General features: G+C 37.6%; 1 protein-coding gene and 1 long non-coding RNA gene across 2 annotated transcripts in view; one reads left to right on the top strand and one right to left on the bottom strand.

The window, feature by feature from the left end:
• The window catches only part of LOC133262220 (uncharacterized), a 296646-nt gene that overhangs the window by 251366 nt on the left and 30522 nt on the right, over positions 1 to 14758 (top strand). The gene's annotated exons all lie outside the window — the stretch shown is intronic.
• The window catches only part of LOC133262217 (ubiquitin carboxyl-terminal hydrolase 10-like), a 48668-nt gene that overhangs the window by 6672 nt on the left and 27238 nt on the right, over positions 1 to 14758 (bottom strand). Inside the window, exons 5-11 of the mRNA XM_061441174.1 lie at positions 10325 to 10416; positions 8636 to 8745; positions 8127 to 8182; positions 6641 to 6744; positions 5762 to 5861; positions 4339 to 4519; positions 640 to 805 (exon numbers count right to left, since the gene is read on the bottom strand). Of these exons, the coding sequence (XP_061297158.1) occupies positions 640 to 805; positions 4339 to 4519; positions 5762 to 5861; positions 6641 to 6744; positions 8127 to 8182; positions 8636 to 8745; positions 10325 to 10416 (809 nt within the window). The remainder of the gene's footprint in view (positions 1 to 639; positions 806 to 4338; positions 4520 to 5761; positions 5862 to 6640; positions 6745 to 8126; positions 8183 to 8635; positions 8746 to 10324; positions 10417 to 14758) is intronic.

Here is a 14758-nt window from a genome sequence, read left to right on the forward strand (position 1 = left end):
ATTTTCATTTTTGATTTGTGAAATGTGTAAATCAAAACCCCTCAAGAAGAGCCAAAAAACCAGTAACACAAGTGTTCTGCTACAGGAGTTTTCTTCTTAAAGCTAGAGTATGCTTTCAAATGATACTCTGAAGAGCTGCTCCTTTACTAAGAACATTTGGCAATCCCCAGGAGTCAGTATGTTAAGATCAGCTAAAAGGTATTTAACTCATAATAGTATGCATTAACACAGTTCACCCTGTTAACACACACTCCAGTAAAATCTCCAACCAATTACTACTCCAATTTAGAAAAAGATGCCTACTTACAGGCTTAGTTTTGATAGTTCTCTTCCTTTGAGTGTACGCAGCATCATAGAATAGTTAGGGTTGGAAAGGACCTTAAGATCATCTAGTTCCAACCCCCCTGCCATGGGCAGGGACACCTCACACTAAATCATGTCACCCAAGACTCCATCCAACTTGGCCTTGAACACTGCCAGGATGTGTAATATGTTTTAGTACTGCAGGACACTTTGAAGAGGTCAGTACCTCTTTTGTTAACATAACAGTGTTCAAGTAACTATTTGTAAAGCAAGAGCTGTGTAAAAAGCCTTTAAAATTTTAATATTTGACTATAAAGAGGAGTCAACAGAGCACACCTCTTGCTTGCTTTTTGTGGTATAACCCTGGACAGACTCTCTTGCCACCAAACTTTCCAACGCATCCTGAACTGTGCGTATCTTGTCTGACTGGATATCCAGTTGCAGGGTGAAGAAAGGTTGCAGTGTAGCAGACTCCTTAGAACTCTGCTGGTAAACAACAGACCTATGGAAACAAAAAAGAGAAAATGTAACAAAGCAGAGTAATTTTCAACAATATAGAACCTTCAAGCAAGAATGGACCGAAGTCTACTTTAGTAACTTGATTTATAGTTAATCTAAAACAACACACACGAAGGTTAAGCTTAAATGTCAATAACCTGAATTCACTTTACTGCAATTTAAATAATTTTCACATCCACTTAGAGCATGAGTGGGGTTATATTTGGTTTATTTATGCAAGGATTAAAACACTTATTGGATTAGCATCAAAAGTTTAAATTTTTTGATAATGCAGTTAAAAAGACGTGCTTCTGGATTCTTTTTATGTTAAAGAGTTTTGAAATTATGTTTTCCAACAGATCCTTGGAAGTGCAAAACACTAGTGCTCATCTAATTGTCTGTTCTATTGTAAAATCACAACTGATCCAGATTCTCCAATAAAGCACACAATGTTTTCAGTAATTTCTTAAAGACCAATTTCACAGTGATTTTAAAATATTTACTTAAATCTTGCCATAGGAATATATAAACTATGCTCCCTCAAGGACTGGCATTTCCCCCCACCCCTTCCTGTGTCCAGACTGTGTCCATGTATTCCTTTGTATGTAAACTGAAGTCTTTCAGAAAACTGGCAGGAGTAACGACCTAGGCCATGAGAACATGTTTCCCATTTGGCTTTGATTTTGGTTTGAAGCATGTTCAGTTGCAGTTTTCAAGTAGCCTGGCTTGGTGATCATTGTTTTGTACAATGAGCAGTACACTCCTCAGCCATGTCATTGCACTAAATGGACTCTTCCTGATTTTAATTTTTCTTAACCATCCAACATGAAGATTTTTATTTTTTTTCAAAGTAGTGCTTACATTAAAAAGCTCCAGCTGCTACAAAAAAGTGGTTTTATGCATCCAAAGAAATCATTAATTTCTTATATTGTTACGCTTGTTACAGTGCGTTACAAAGCTTGGTAGTAGCAAGGTGGTTAACACAGCTTTCTAATCCATGTAGCCAGGTCATGTATGAAATGTTAACATACAGGTTTAATGCTGTACTGCAAACTCCTGTCAAGAGCCCCTTGGACTCAGGCAAAGCCCTGAAGCACCAACAGAAAGGCAACACATCTTTATAGAATCATAGAATCCTTTAGAGGAAAGAGAGCTCATGAAAAACAGTAGCATCTTTATTTCAGTTAAACACTTCCTTCTTGATTATATTTAAGGACAAAACCTTCAACACATGACAGTGTTTCAACAAACAAACCCTTCACTGTGTTAAGTCTTGCTGCTTTTGTATATACTTCCGAAACCCTTTTTAAGCTAACCATTACTTACTGCAATAATCAACAGAAAACAGCTGGAGTTAACATTTTTCAAGTTCATGTATTAAATAGTAAGAATACCAGTAATACTCTGAAAATACAATGTTAAGGAAAAGCTTAAAAAAATAAAAAAAAATTAGAAATTAAATTGTAACATCTATGCAGAAATTGATTTGATAGCAAAATCTTTGCAGGACTATGACTTTCTATAACAACATAATTTATTAGAACAATTACAAATTTCAATTAGTCAAGGGAAAATTCTTCATTTTCAAATGAAGTATTACTCTTGTTTACTGTAAGAACTCTACAGTGAGAATTTCTCAGGAAAACAGGCACTGCCCATTGCTACCCTGCTTCAACTACAACAATGTAATTGAGGTATTTTCTTAAAATAACAGTGCATTTGAAGGGAGAAGTTGGTACTACTCATGGAAATATTTAGCAGACTTCTAATTGGCCTGTGAGCTAGCTTGCATTTGAAATTCACACAAGTTGAAAGTCAAAGAGGGATTCCTGTAGGTGGACAAACCAAATCCTGATAGAACTGTGTAACTTCATGCTTAAAGCATTAAAGTCTCACTTTGCTCAAGGAAGACATTTTTGGGTTGTTTCGGTTTTGGCTGTTTGGTGGGGGTCTTTTTGAGTTTTTTTTATGTTTGTTTGTTTTTCAGTTATCATGCCTAAATAGGCATTTAACAGACAATTAAAGACTCAAGAGGACAGCCTAAAGTTTCCCAAGCCAAAAGATGCCAATTCAAATAATTTTTCCTAGCTGCTTTTTCCATTCGATTTTTCCAATTTCAGATGTTTTTGTTTAGTAGAATTCTACCGTATTCAATCCTTCCTATCTCCACCCTCAGCCTCCAAGGATGAAGCTTTCCAACATGACATGGGATACTGTTTCTGTGGTAAATTATGTGACCTGGTTTGGAGGCTAAATAAAGTGGATGTGGTGACAGAAGCCAATAGATGTTAAGATTGGACCCTGTGGTTATTTTGCTTGCTGCAAGTTTTTGCTTTTTTTCAGTATTACCTTTGCTTTATGTCATTTTCAGTGGACTTCTACAGAAGACAGCATTCTCTTGGTATTAAATTAAAAACCAATGGAATCATGTAGAGATCTAATCAATTCAGACCATGATAAATATACTAAGGGTATTAACAATACCTTGGGTACATGAACATATCAACGTCGAAATTCATCAGTACATACAGACATCTTTAGGCCAATTTTTATGGAAAATATCATTTGCCAGCTGTCTGACTCAAATCCCAGAAGAATAATTTCAGTGCACTTCACGGGCAGAAAGCCTTAGCCCCATTATTCACACCTCTAGACCAAATATCTGGCAACAAAGGGAGTCAAACACTAGCAATTAAGTGTCTGCCTCCAATTTAAAAATAATTCTTCAAGTCTAGCATTTTGTGTTTTTGAGTATGTTTTTAGCAAGTGCTTACCTTGCTTTCATTTTAAATTACACATTTCTCCAAACAAGTCATAAGGCTTCCTTTACAGAAAATATTCTTTCAGTTACTTTCTGCCTTCATCTGGTATCAGACCTGAACATAAATAATTTCACACATTCTTTTCATTACTGTAACATTTCATAGTAATTTCTATTTTTCCAAATTTCTTTGGCCTTTAATATTTATTAACTATCACGCATAACTTTCCTACCTCTGGGAAGCATAACTGTTTAAAACCCCCAAAGTTTACAATTTCTTTATTTTATTTAATTCTTTTACTGACCAGATTTAACATTTAGCAAATCTCACTACGCCTTCATATCCTTATTTACAAAATGAGTCAAGACTCCTCAGAGATCATAAAAATTAGGCTGTAAAGTTCTTTGGAATTCTTAATACATAAATATACAAAGCACACATATTTCAAACTCCTCTACATGCAATTCAGGTTTTTTTGTTATCTAAACAATCTATTCTTTTAAGACACTTTAAAAGATTCAGACTTTACAGTAATTCACAGAATCATCTGGTCACTGATCAATCCTTTGATCATTCTGGTCCATCTTCTGAACTCTCTTGCATAACAAATGCTTCATGGTAGAATGTTCATCTTTCCTGGCCTGAACAAACTGCATAACAGTTTCTTCCATCCAACTATCCAATGGTGAAAACTACAGACAGCAAAGCAGAGGAAAAAGTTACCTGTAAAGGCAAAGCAGCCTGTAGTCTCAACTTTTACAGAAAAGTACTATACCTTATATGACCACCAAAAATATCAGTAATTGGAGTCTGAACAAAATCAGCTTGTCGAGTAACTGATGATTTGTTGCGAGGTCCCACTTGCTCCCATTCATCCTCACTGCCTTCCCCTTGTTCATCTTGCTCCTCTTCTTCATGAACAGTCTGAGCCTCAGAGCCATTGGAAACCAAGAGTTCTTAAAGTGAAGAAGAAAAAAATCATTGATTTTTGTACAAATAAACCACGTATACAGATAAAGAATTTAAAAGGCAAAAAGCCCCAGTACAAGTAATTTTCAGAGGATAAAATATTTTCATAGATCATAGATTTGAGAAAGTAAATGAGAACAAGTATATTCCAGGCTCACTCACAGCTGATGACTGTATGTAAACAGATAAAGTTTTCTAGAAAAGTCTGGTATATTTTTAGTAGTAAATTCATGGGGAGGAAAATTAGAAAGTTAAGTGTTATTCTGGAAACATAGTTATGCCATTATTAAATACAACTCCTTTTCTGCACAGATATTTTACAGAGAACCCAAGGCTTAGCAAATATTTTCTTTGCAAGTGCCAGAGTCGAGAGGCTATAAGATGTACACCGCTAAAGAACAAAACATGGAATGATCATTTTGTATCATAAAAAATTTACCCTACTGAAGAGAAATTGGATAACTAGCGATCTTAATTCTATACTTGGCTAAGACTAATAGTGTTTTGTTTCATTTTTAATAGTGGACCCAGATGTAAAGCCACTGCAAAATAAAATGGCATTTTACTCTGCATACAAATTCTAATACTACTTTAAAGAAAATTTTTCTCCAGTTTCATCAAGAAGAAATTTAAAACAATTTCATGTGTTCTGTTTTACATTAGATATAAACTAGTCATTAGTCCAGAAGTTTCCACTTCAAAAAAATATCTTAATGGTGGTTTTAAAGATTAGTGGAAAAAACACTGATAAATTTTTGAACTACCATGGAGAAAGCTAAAACCCCAGTAAATAACTGACATGGCAGGTATTATAAGTGGCAGACAAACATACCCATGCTTAAGACAAGACTAGTCAACTTAAATTGCTTAGTTGAGCTCAGTAAAAATTTGTAATACTGAAATGTGTTATTTAGGACCACCAGGTAAATGATTTATTATTATTGTAATTCAGAACATTTACAGAATGATTATGCTTTTCCAAGTACCCAGTAACACTTGAGATCACTTGCAAACTGGACAGAATGGACTCATTTTACCTTTTGGATAGATTTTAACAAAAGATTATTTGTTAATGTCCAAGTTAACTAAAACACGGCATTCTACCCCTATCTGAACATCTACACAAAACATTACTCTATTACAGAATCACTGCAAAAAGGAAAAATATTTGAAAGAAATAGTTTGCTAAAAAAAAACCACAAAAAAACAAACAAAAAAACACCACTAACTTTCATTATGTGGAGAGAGAAGTTTCTTTAGGGTCAGCATTTCTTCATGTAGTCCATTGAGGATAAATCCCAAGTACTCTTCAGCATCCTCTTGTCTGCCCTGAATAATTTTTTATTTTCCAATTATTATGACATTTTTATGTTTTCATTTCAACAGAAGGTTCATGACACTGAACATCTACCTTTCTCCTATTAACTTAGCTAATTAACCAACTACTCAGTCCAAGTTGCAAGGTCAAATAAAGTTTAAACTTTGCTATAACCACCCCTCATATTTAGCCAGGTCAAGAAGAACCAACACATTAACTGGTAACCTTCCACAAGCAGTAAGTACACACATAAGCTTGACCTGCATACAAACATTACCATATTCTTCTTAATACAAATTCAATTTAACATGGGAGTTAGGTGGAGGGTTTTGCTATTCCTTTTCAAAGCAATATTAGAAATTGCTGTCAAACCAAAAGCCAAATCAAAAGATGGCTTGGATTATTAATCTCCTCTTTAAATTGAAACTAAATTTGAAATAGTATTCTGAGGTCTCTGTATACCTTCAACCATTCCAAGCTGAATCCCAATCAGAAATGAACAACTGTCTGTTTCTTAAATATAAATCCATCGGCATCTTCTTTATAAAAAGAGATGTTCCATTCCAATAGTTGCGTTTTCATTATTCTGACATATCAAACTGACAAACTTGTAATTAACATATTCCTATAATTTAAGTCTCAAGACAGTCTAACTTCATTGTAACGAACTATCAACTAGTTGATCTTCATAGTATTTAGGCTGAGAACCTGACGTATGGCTTTACATTGTTTTAACAACAGTGACTTCCTTGCAATGCAATTACAGAAGTCAAAGACTGGGAGGTCACACCTTTTCTGACAGACTTGACTTTATAACTGTCAAAAGTCTATAAACGTATGCAGGTTCAAAAGCAGCTCCTGGTCGGATATCTCTCACAATTTTATCACCTAAAGCTGCAAGGCAAAAGAGAAGTACACATAAATAACAAGATGAAGGTATAATGTAGAAAACAGTCTACATGTTCTCTTCACACATCACTAGATTTCTGGAATCCAAAATTATTTTGTACTAAGAGTTTTATAACAATTTTACTGACTCAAGCTCAGAATTCATAAGATACAACTCTCTTACCTGTAAACTTTTCTTAACTGAAATACATCTTACATCACCCTACATACTTAGAGCAGTCTAAGAGTATTAACTCTTTTTTTTTTAAACTCAACACTCTGAAGATTAACAAGAATATCCCCAGCCATCATAAAATAACAACTCTAGTTTAAATTTTTTTTACTTTTGTATTCAAAGAACACTTCCTTAAATCTTTTATATCTTTCTAATTCTAATAGATCACTTTTCCTCACTGCAGAAAAAAACAGCAAAAACCCAGACAAGAAACAGTTTGACAGCATGTTCAACCTAATGGCAATAAAAGGCCTCAGAAACTAGATTTGAAAACTACACAAGACAATAAAATGACCTAGAAACATAATGAGTTGCATCAGACAGCAAGATTTGTTTTACAGAATCGAAACCTAAACAGCAAACCACAGAAATGTCTGAACTGTTTGGAAATCTCTGGAACCAGCTCCTTGTGATATTTTCTTATAATGTTACATAAACACATTCCTGAAGCAGGTTTTTATTTCTGTAAGTCTGTAATACAAGAGATTTGGTTTAGAGATTGAAAAAAATGAAACCTACAAGATAAAATGATTTGCATAAAAAAAAATTCTATTCCTCACTACATAATCATCACTGATCCTAAATACATATTAGCAAGGACTGTACACTTCTAGGTTTTAACACCAAAATAGTGTATAGGATGGAGAGGAATTAAGAGTTATGATAACATGCCCAAAGGCAATCTCTAACTGCTAAAAAGACATATTATGGCCCTATTTTGTTTTAAATAAATACAAGTGTTTAGTATTTAAGGAATAATGACAGAATAGAGGAAGTTGATAAGCTAAACATAGAAATATGTAAGGAAGAAAGCAAAGTAAAATACAGTGAATATCAAATGATTTTGTTAGAAAGGGAATGTTCTTAGACGATATCCTAACAATTAAGCTAACCTTCAACAAAAATTATTCTTATTGCACTTGTACATTTTATCTACCAAATAGAAGAAAAAAAATAAGGTGCAACACCTATGACTCCTTGACATGAATCACCAGTAAGAAAAAACCTTAACACTGGCAGAAATACAACAGCAAACTTCTTAAGATATCAAGAAACCCCAAAAGTCCAAAGAGCCATGAAGAGGATCAAACACCAGTATTTAAAGGTCTTAATTACATGATTTTAAGACTCTTCTCCCCCTATTCCCACTCACCTTGTTTTGCTTTAGGAGGTACAGGCATATTAGTGAATTCATTCATTAAACGAACACTGAAACAGAATGTAAGGAACAACTAGACATGAGCAGCAAGTTAAGACTGAGAAGTACAAATAATGAAACTAGATCACTGTCAAAAAATAAAATAAAATCAAAGAATATCATTATGAAGTCTGAGTAAAGTTCATACATAAAAATTAACCTGATCACTGCTTATGAAACCAAGGTGGTCAATTAGTTATTGCAGCTCTCACTGTTCATTTTTGCATATTAAAACACCATTTAAAACTGATATTCCTCAGGCAACAGGAAGGATCATCCTTGACTAGGCAAGCAATCATAAAATACCAAGGTCATTATAAAAGACATGTATCGCCAAAACACACACAACAAAAAAGACTTCTGTATACATAACACCTTTCAAAAACTGCACAATCATTCATTAGATATTGCTGAACGAGCTTAGTCAGATCACAGATTCATTCTATTTTTAACAAGCTACTTACAAACTGTCTATCATTGGTGTTGAGGTACATGGCCGCTGCGATTTTGAAAACATTGGAATGGACTTCATTAAATGATACATTGGAGGACAAGCAACCAAGGCTTGCAGGGTCTAATGCAGTGGCATTAAGGAAATATTCAGAGAATGTGATCTGCATATTAACCAAATATTCAATTATATTTAAAATTATATGCAAAGCAAAGCTAGGTCTATTATGTAGACCAATTCAATAACTAAACCGGAACAGATGGATGGACTTTTATCACAACATTAACTATTAAGAAGTTATACTAAAAAAACCCAGCAATCTTGTAACATGCAATGATTTCACTGACAATAATGTCAAATCTTTAATTTAAGGGGAAGGAAAGATTTAACCTAGGTGCAGGAGAAGAAAAGAACTTTCATAGGAAAGACTTGATAATAACAAACAATTTGAAAATTGGCAAGTGATAACTTGTAACATGTTTTCTGAAAAGAATGTCAGCAGCCAGCTAACAGGCTTCAAAAATTAAAAGGTGATGATTCCCCCCTGTAACCAAAGCAAAGCAAAAACATCCACTGTGATGTGAAACATTCTGCAGTGTAAAGAAGAGTTTGGAGTAACCAGTAAAACTACAGTGTATTTTGGAAGGAAATACTTTAAAAACATAAAAATCCATGCTACTTGGTGAGAACAGTGAATACAGGAAATGTATTAGAAGACCTGAGAACAGAAGAAATTACAAGAAAATGCAGCAATCTCAATAGCTAGAGACATATATTAACTTGATCCCTACAGCATGCAAAAACTGAGTTACAAATTCCCATGTAACATTTTAAGACTGAAAAAATGGGAGCTAATACATGAGTGCAGAAACTGGTTATGCAAGATAAAAGCTGAAGTTTAAAGCACAGTTGCTGGTCTGGAAATAGTTATTAAGTTCTGCAACAATCAGTCTTGAAACTGGTCTTAATATTTTTCTCTAGCAGTACTAGAAGTTAAAGTATCCTGTCACTTGCAGTGAGCCACTGCTAACACAGGAGATATAGATATATTAATAAAAAATATTAAAGTATCATAATACAGCACTGAAGAAGGCAGATTTCTGTTACCCAAGGTAAAAGTTATTTTTTCAGGGGAGTACAATTCTAATACGTTACGAGTGAGCTAATCTTCCATCCTGATGCAAAATGGTTATTTTAGACACTGCATTTACAGTGATACGATCATGACTGCCTGCTGAACAGAAAAACAAGTGATCGACTTACCAAATGGCCAAAACGAAACATAAGAGTAAAAATAGTTACTTCAAGTACAAAAGAGAAATAACCATGTAAGTTGATGCATAAAGAGCCATGAAATTACTAAAAATTACAAGGATTTCAGTCATAAGAAAGTTCTGAAATATTTTGATAGAGGGAACAAAGTGCAAACAGGATTGTGCAAACAAATGCAAGGGGACTCTGAACACAAGGTTCAGTGATCCAAAACACCCCTGGATTTCTAGACACTACCCTTAAACTCTTTAACCACAGTAGTAGGATATGGAAAGACAAACATTTTATAAAATACCACAGCACTGTACCAGCTACTAAGAAGGATAAAAATACCTGTTACAGCTGAACCCAGGACAATAATCCAGAAAAATTCTGACAGATACAATATACTAATTTTAAGTGTATTAATTTCTTCCCAAGGTAAGGATACAGCATTGATGTAGCACCAGTTTCCCTTGTTGATCAGTCCTCGCGGTTGCAAAGACACTGGTTTATGTATTAGTCTTACATTTTCCAATATTTCTGCAGAATGAGAAACAGTAAATTGAGCCTCAACAAAATACACATGCTAGCCATCAAAACAAGTATCTGCTGCTGTATTACAAAACAATTCAAATAAATCAACAAGATTCCCAGAAAATTCAGCAAGTAATTTTTACTCCATTTAAACACTGCTCATATTTCAAATGAGACATATTTCTTCAACCAAAGACAGACTGGAATTTAGGTCAGGAGGATGCTGATACAAAAACTAATCATCATACTTTCAGAACTGAGAAAACCTGCTTGTTTCCATTTTCCTAAAATCAGATACTTATATTCATATAGGTACATATATAGATATAAAATCCAAATAGCTGTAATCCCTTGACACCACTTCTATGTATTCCCCAAGTCACTTTGCTTTGAAGAGAGATGAAGCTGACTCAGCAGTCTGTTTACAAGTTTCAACATACACTATCTTACACCAAAAATATCTTAGTGCAAACAGGACAGGCAGATGTTAATGTTGTCTTCAAAACAGCATGTTTTATTTACCAGTTTAAGACTTCCAAAATCAACAAGATAACAGGCTTACATAATACAATGCCTATTGTATTCCTGCTTTCAAAAACTTCAGCAATGGCCCAAGTTTAAAAATTAGAAGCCATTGCACATAAATAAGTCTGTCTCAGTTATGAAATGAAGAGAGACAGGGGGAGTTTTTCCAGGAAGTTTGACCTGTTATATAGGTGCCTAAATAAAAACTGTTTAAGGAAAAAATGTATCACGTATACTTTAAATTTGCAAACTAAGGATAAGAGGCATACAAGACAAAATAAAAATTGCAAATAAACATAGCAATTGTCTACCAATGGTGTTATTTATTTTTATAATAAACATGAGGGTCTCTAAATCCCTTATATGCTATGTTGCTGTTGTGGTTTAAACCCAGTCAGGCAACTTGTTCACTCACTCCCAGTGAGTGGTGCCAGGCTGACAACAATCGAGGCCCCCCCCCACCCCCCCATCGGGGCACTCCCCTTCCCTGCTCCCGGAGGAACAGGGAGGAGGATCGAAAGGGTGCAACTCCTACAGGTTGAGACAAGAACAGTCCAGCAACCAATGTACAACACAAATCACCACTGCTACTACCAACTACAACAAGGATAAGAGAAAATAACAAGGGAAGAGAATACGATACCACCGGACAAGAAACAAGTCCCACCCGGAAGCCCGTGTCCTTCCTGGTAACTCCCAGTTACCCCCCACCTCGGGCATGACGTGCTGTGGTATGGAATACCTCCTTGGCTAGCCTGGGTCAGGCGCCCCTTCTCTGCTTCCTCACAGCTTCCCCTCCTCCCTGGCAGAGCATGAGCCTCACAAAGTCCTTGGTCAGGGTAAACATCACTTAGCAACAACTGAAAACATCGGTTTCACCAACAATGTTCCCAGGCTGGAAGTCAAAACACAGCACTGCACCAGCTACCACAAAGGAGAAACATGACTGCTACTGCTGAACCCAGGTATCATATTCTCTTCCCTTGTTATTTGCTGTATTAGTGTTTTTCAAGTGTGGGGCTTGGGCTAAGGTTTTTGTCCCATTGTACTTTATGGTAATGACCTGTAATACAATAGAATCATTGATCATGAAACTGATCTGGCTTATGTTCCCAGTGTGGTCACCACCTTTATACTTTGGGAGGTATATAATAGAAGTGCTTGGCAATTACACATGTTTTTTCTCCTTCTCAGGTGCTTAACTTGTAAAGGAGACATCCTTTTACCCTCCCAGACCTCCCCCCAGACCATTTACATTTGAGAGTTTTGAAATTTTTGAATGGCCTTTTAATGCTGTTGAGAGTTGTTTGCTGATCGTGATGGGAAGGTTATTCCGGAAATAAGTTTATTCCGGAGAAATAAGTTTATTCCGGAGATAAGGTTATTCCGGAAATAAGTCCCATTGTCTGACTCAATTCTCTCTGGGGTGCCATGTCGCCACAAAATCTGTTTCTCAAGGCCCAGGATAGGGTTCCGGGCAGTGGCATGGGGCACAGCGTATGTTTCCAGCCACCCGGTGGTTGCTTCCACCATGGTAAGCACATGGCGCTTGCCTTGGCGGGTTGTCGGCAGTGTGATATAGTCAATCTGCCAGGCCTCCCCATATTTATACTTCAACCATCGTCCTCCATACCAAAGAGGCTTTAACTGCTTGGCTTGTTTAATTGCAGCACACGTTTCACAGTCATGAATAACCTGGGCAATAGTGTCCATTGTTAAGTCCACCCCTCGATCACGAGCCCATCGATATGTTGCATCTCTGCCCTGATGGCCTGAAGTGTCATGGGCCCACCGGGCCAAAAATAATTCACCCTTATGTCGCCAATCTAAGTCCATCTGAGCTACTTCAATCTTAGCCGCTTTATCCACTTGTTGGTTGTTCTGCTGTTCCTCAGTGGCCCGACTCTTGGGTACATGGGCATCTACATGACGTACCTTCACCACCAGGTTCGGCACCCGGGCAGCAATATCTTTCCACAGTGCAGCAGCCCAGATGGGTTTACCTCTGTGTTGCCAGTTGCTCTGCTTCCACTGCTGCAACTACCCCCACAGGGCATTTGCCACCATCCATGAGTCAGTATAGAGAGAAAGTACTGGCCACTTTTCTCGTTCAGCAATGTCCAGGGCCAGCTGGATGGCTTTCACCTCGGCAAACTGACTCGATTCACCCTCTCCTTCAGCAGTTTCTGCAACTTGTCGTCCAGGACTCCATACAGCTGCCTTCCATCTCCGATGCTTTCCCACAATACGGCAAGAGCCATCAGTAAACAAGGCATACTGCTTTTCACTTTCTGACAGTTTATTATATGGTGGGGCCTCTTCAGCGCGCACCACCTCCTCCTTTGGTGACATTCCAAAATCTTTGCCCTCTGGCCAGTCGATGATGACTTGTGGAATGCCCGGATGACTGAGATTTCCTATTCGAGTTCGTTGTGTAATTAGTGCAGCCCATTTACTCCATGTAGCATCAGTTGCATGATGTGTAGAGGAGACACTGCCTTTGAATATCCAGCCCAGCACGGGCAACCGGGGTGCCAGGAGGAGCTGTGCTTCAGTGCCAATCACTTCCGAAGCAGCTCGAACCCCTTCATAAGCTGCCAGTATCTCTTTCTCAGTTGGGGTATAGCTGGCCTCAGATCCTATGTATCCCCGACAACAAAAGCAAAGGGGTAGACCTCAAGTCTCCCCTGGAGCTTTCTGCCAGAGTCTCCAGGTAGGACCGTTCTCCCCAGCTGCAGTGTACAGTACATTTTTTACATCTGGCCCGGTCCGGACTGGTCCAAGGGCTACTGCATGAACTCCCTATCGTTTAAGTTGTCCAAAGGCTTGTTGTTGCTCAGGGCCCCATTTAAAATCATTCTTCTTCCGGGTCACATGACAGAGAGGGCTTACAATCGAACTGTAATTTGGGATGTGCATTCTCCAGAACCCCACTGCACCCAAGAAAGCTTGCGTTTCTTTCTTATTAGTTGGTGGAGACATTGCTGTTATCTTGTTGATCACATCTGTGGGGATCTGTCTACGCCCATCTTGCCATTTTATTCCCAAAAATTCAATCCCCTGTGCGGGTCCCTTGACCTTACTCCGTTTTATGGCAAAACCGGCTTTCAGCAGGATTTGGATTATTTTCCTGCCTTTCTCAAAGACTTCTTCTGCTGTATTGCCCCACACAATAATGTCATCAATGTATTGCAGGTGTTTTAGAGCTTGCCCCTGTTCCAGTGCAGTCTGGATCAGTCCATGGCAAATGGTAGGGCTGTGTTTCCACCCCTGGGGCAGTCGGTTCCAAGTGAACTGGACACCCCTCCAAGTAAAAGCAAACTGTGGCCTGCACTCTGCTGCCAAAGGAATGGAGAAAAATGCATTGGCAATATCAATCGTGGCATACCACTTGGCTGCCTTTGACTCTAGTTCATACTGAAGTTCTAGCATGTCCGGTACAGGAGCACTCAAGGGTGGTGTGACTTCATTCAGGCCACGATAGTCTACTGTTAGTCTCCATTCTCCATTAGACTTTCGCACTGGCCATATGGGGCTATTAAAGGGCGAGCGGGTCCTGCTGATCACTCCCTGACTCTCCAGTCTATGAATCAGCTGATGGATGGGAATCAGGGATTCTCGGTTGGTGTGATATTGCCGCTGGTGCACTGTTGTGGTAGCAATTGGCACTTGTTTTTCTTCAACTTTCAGCAACCCCACAGCAGAGGGATCTTCTGAGAGACCAGGCAAGGTGGACAGCTGCTCAATTTCCTCAGTCTCCAAAGCAGCAATACCAAAAGCCCACCGGGACCCTTTTGGGTCTTTGAAGTACCCTCTCTTGAGG

Source organism: Pezoporus flaviventris, unplaced genomic scaffold, assembly GCF_033815535.1.
Source record: "Pezoporus flaviventris isolate CSIRO_AGI_PZ_B2104156 unplaced genomic scaffold, CSIRO_AGI_Pfla_v1 ptg000199l, whole genome shotgun sequence".
NCBI lineage: Eukaryota > Metazoa > Chordata > Aves > Psittaciformes > Psittacidae > Pezoporus > Pezoporus flaviventris.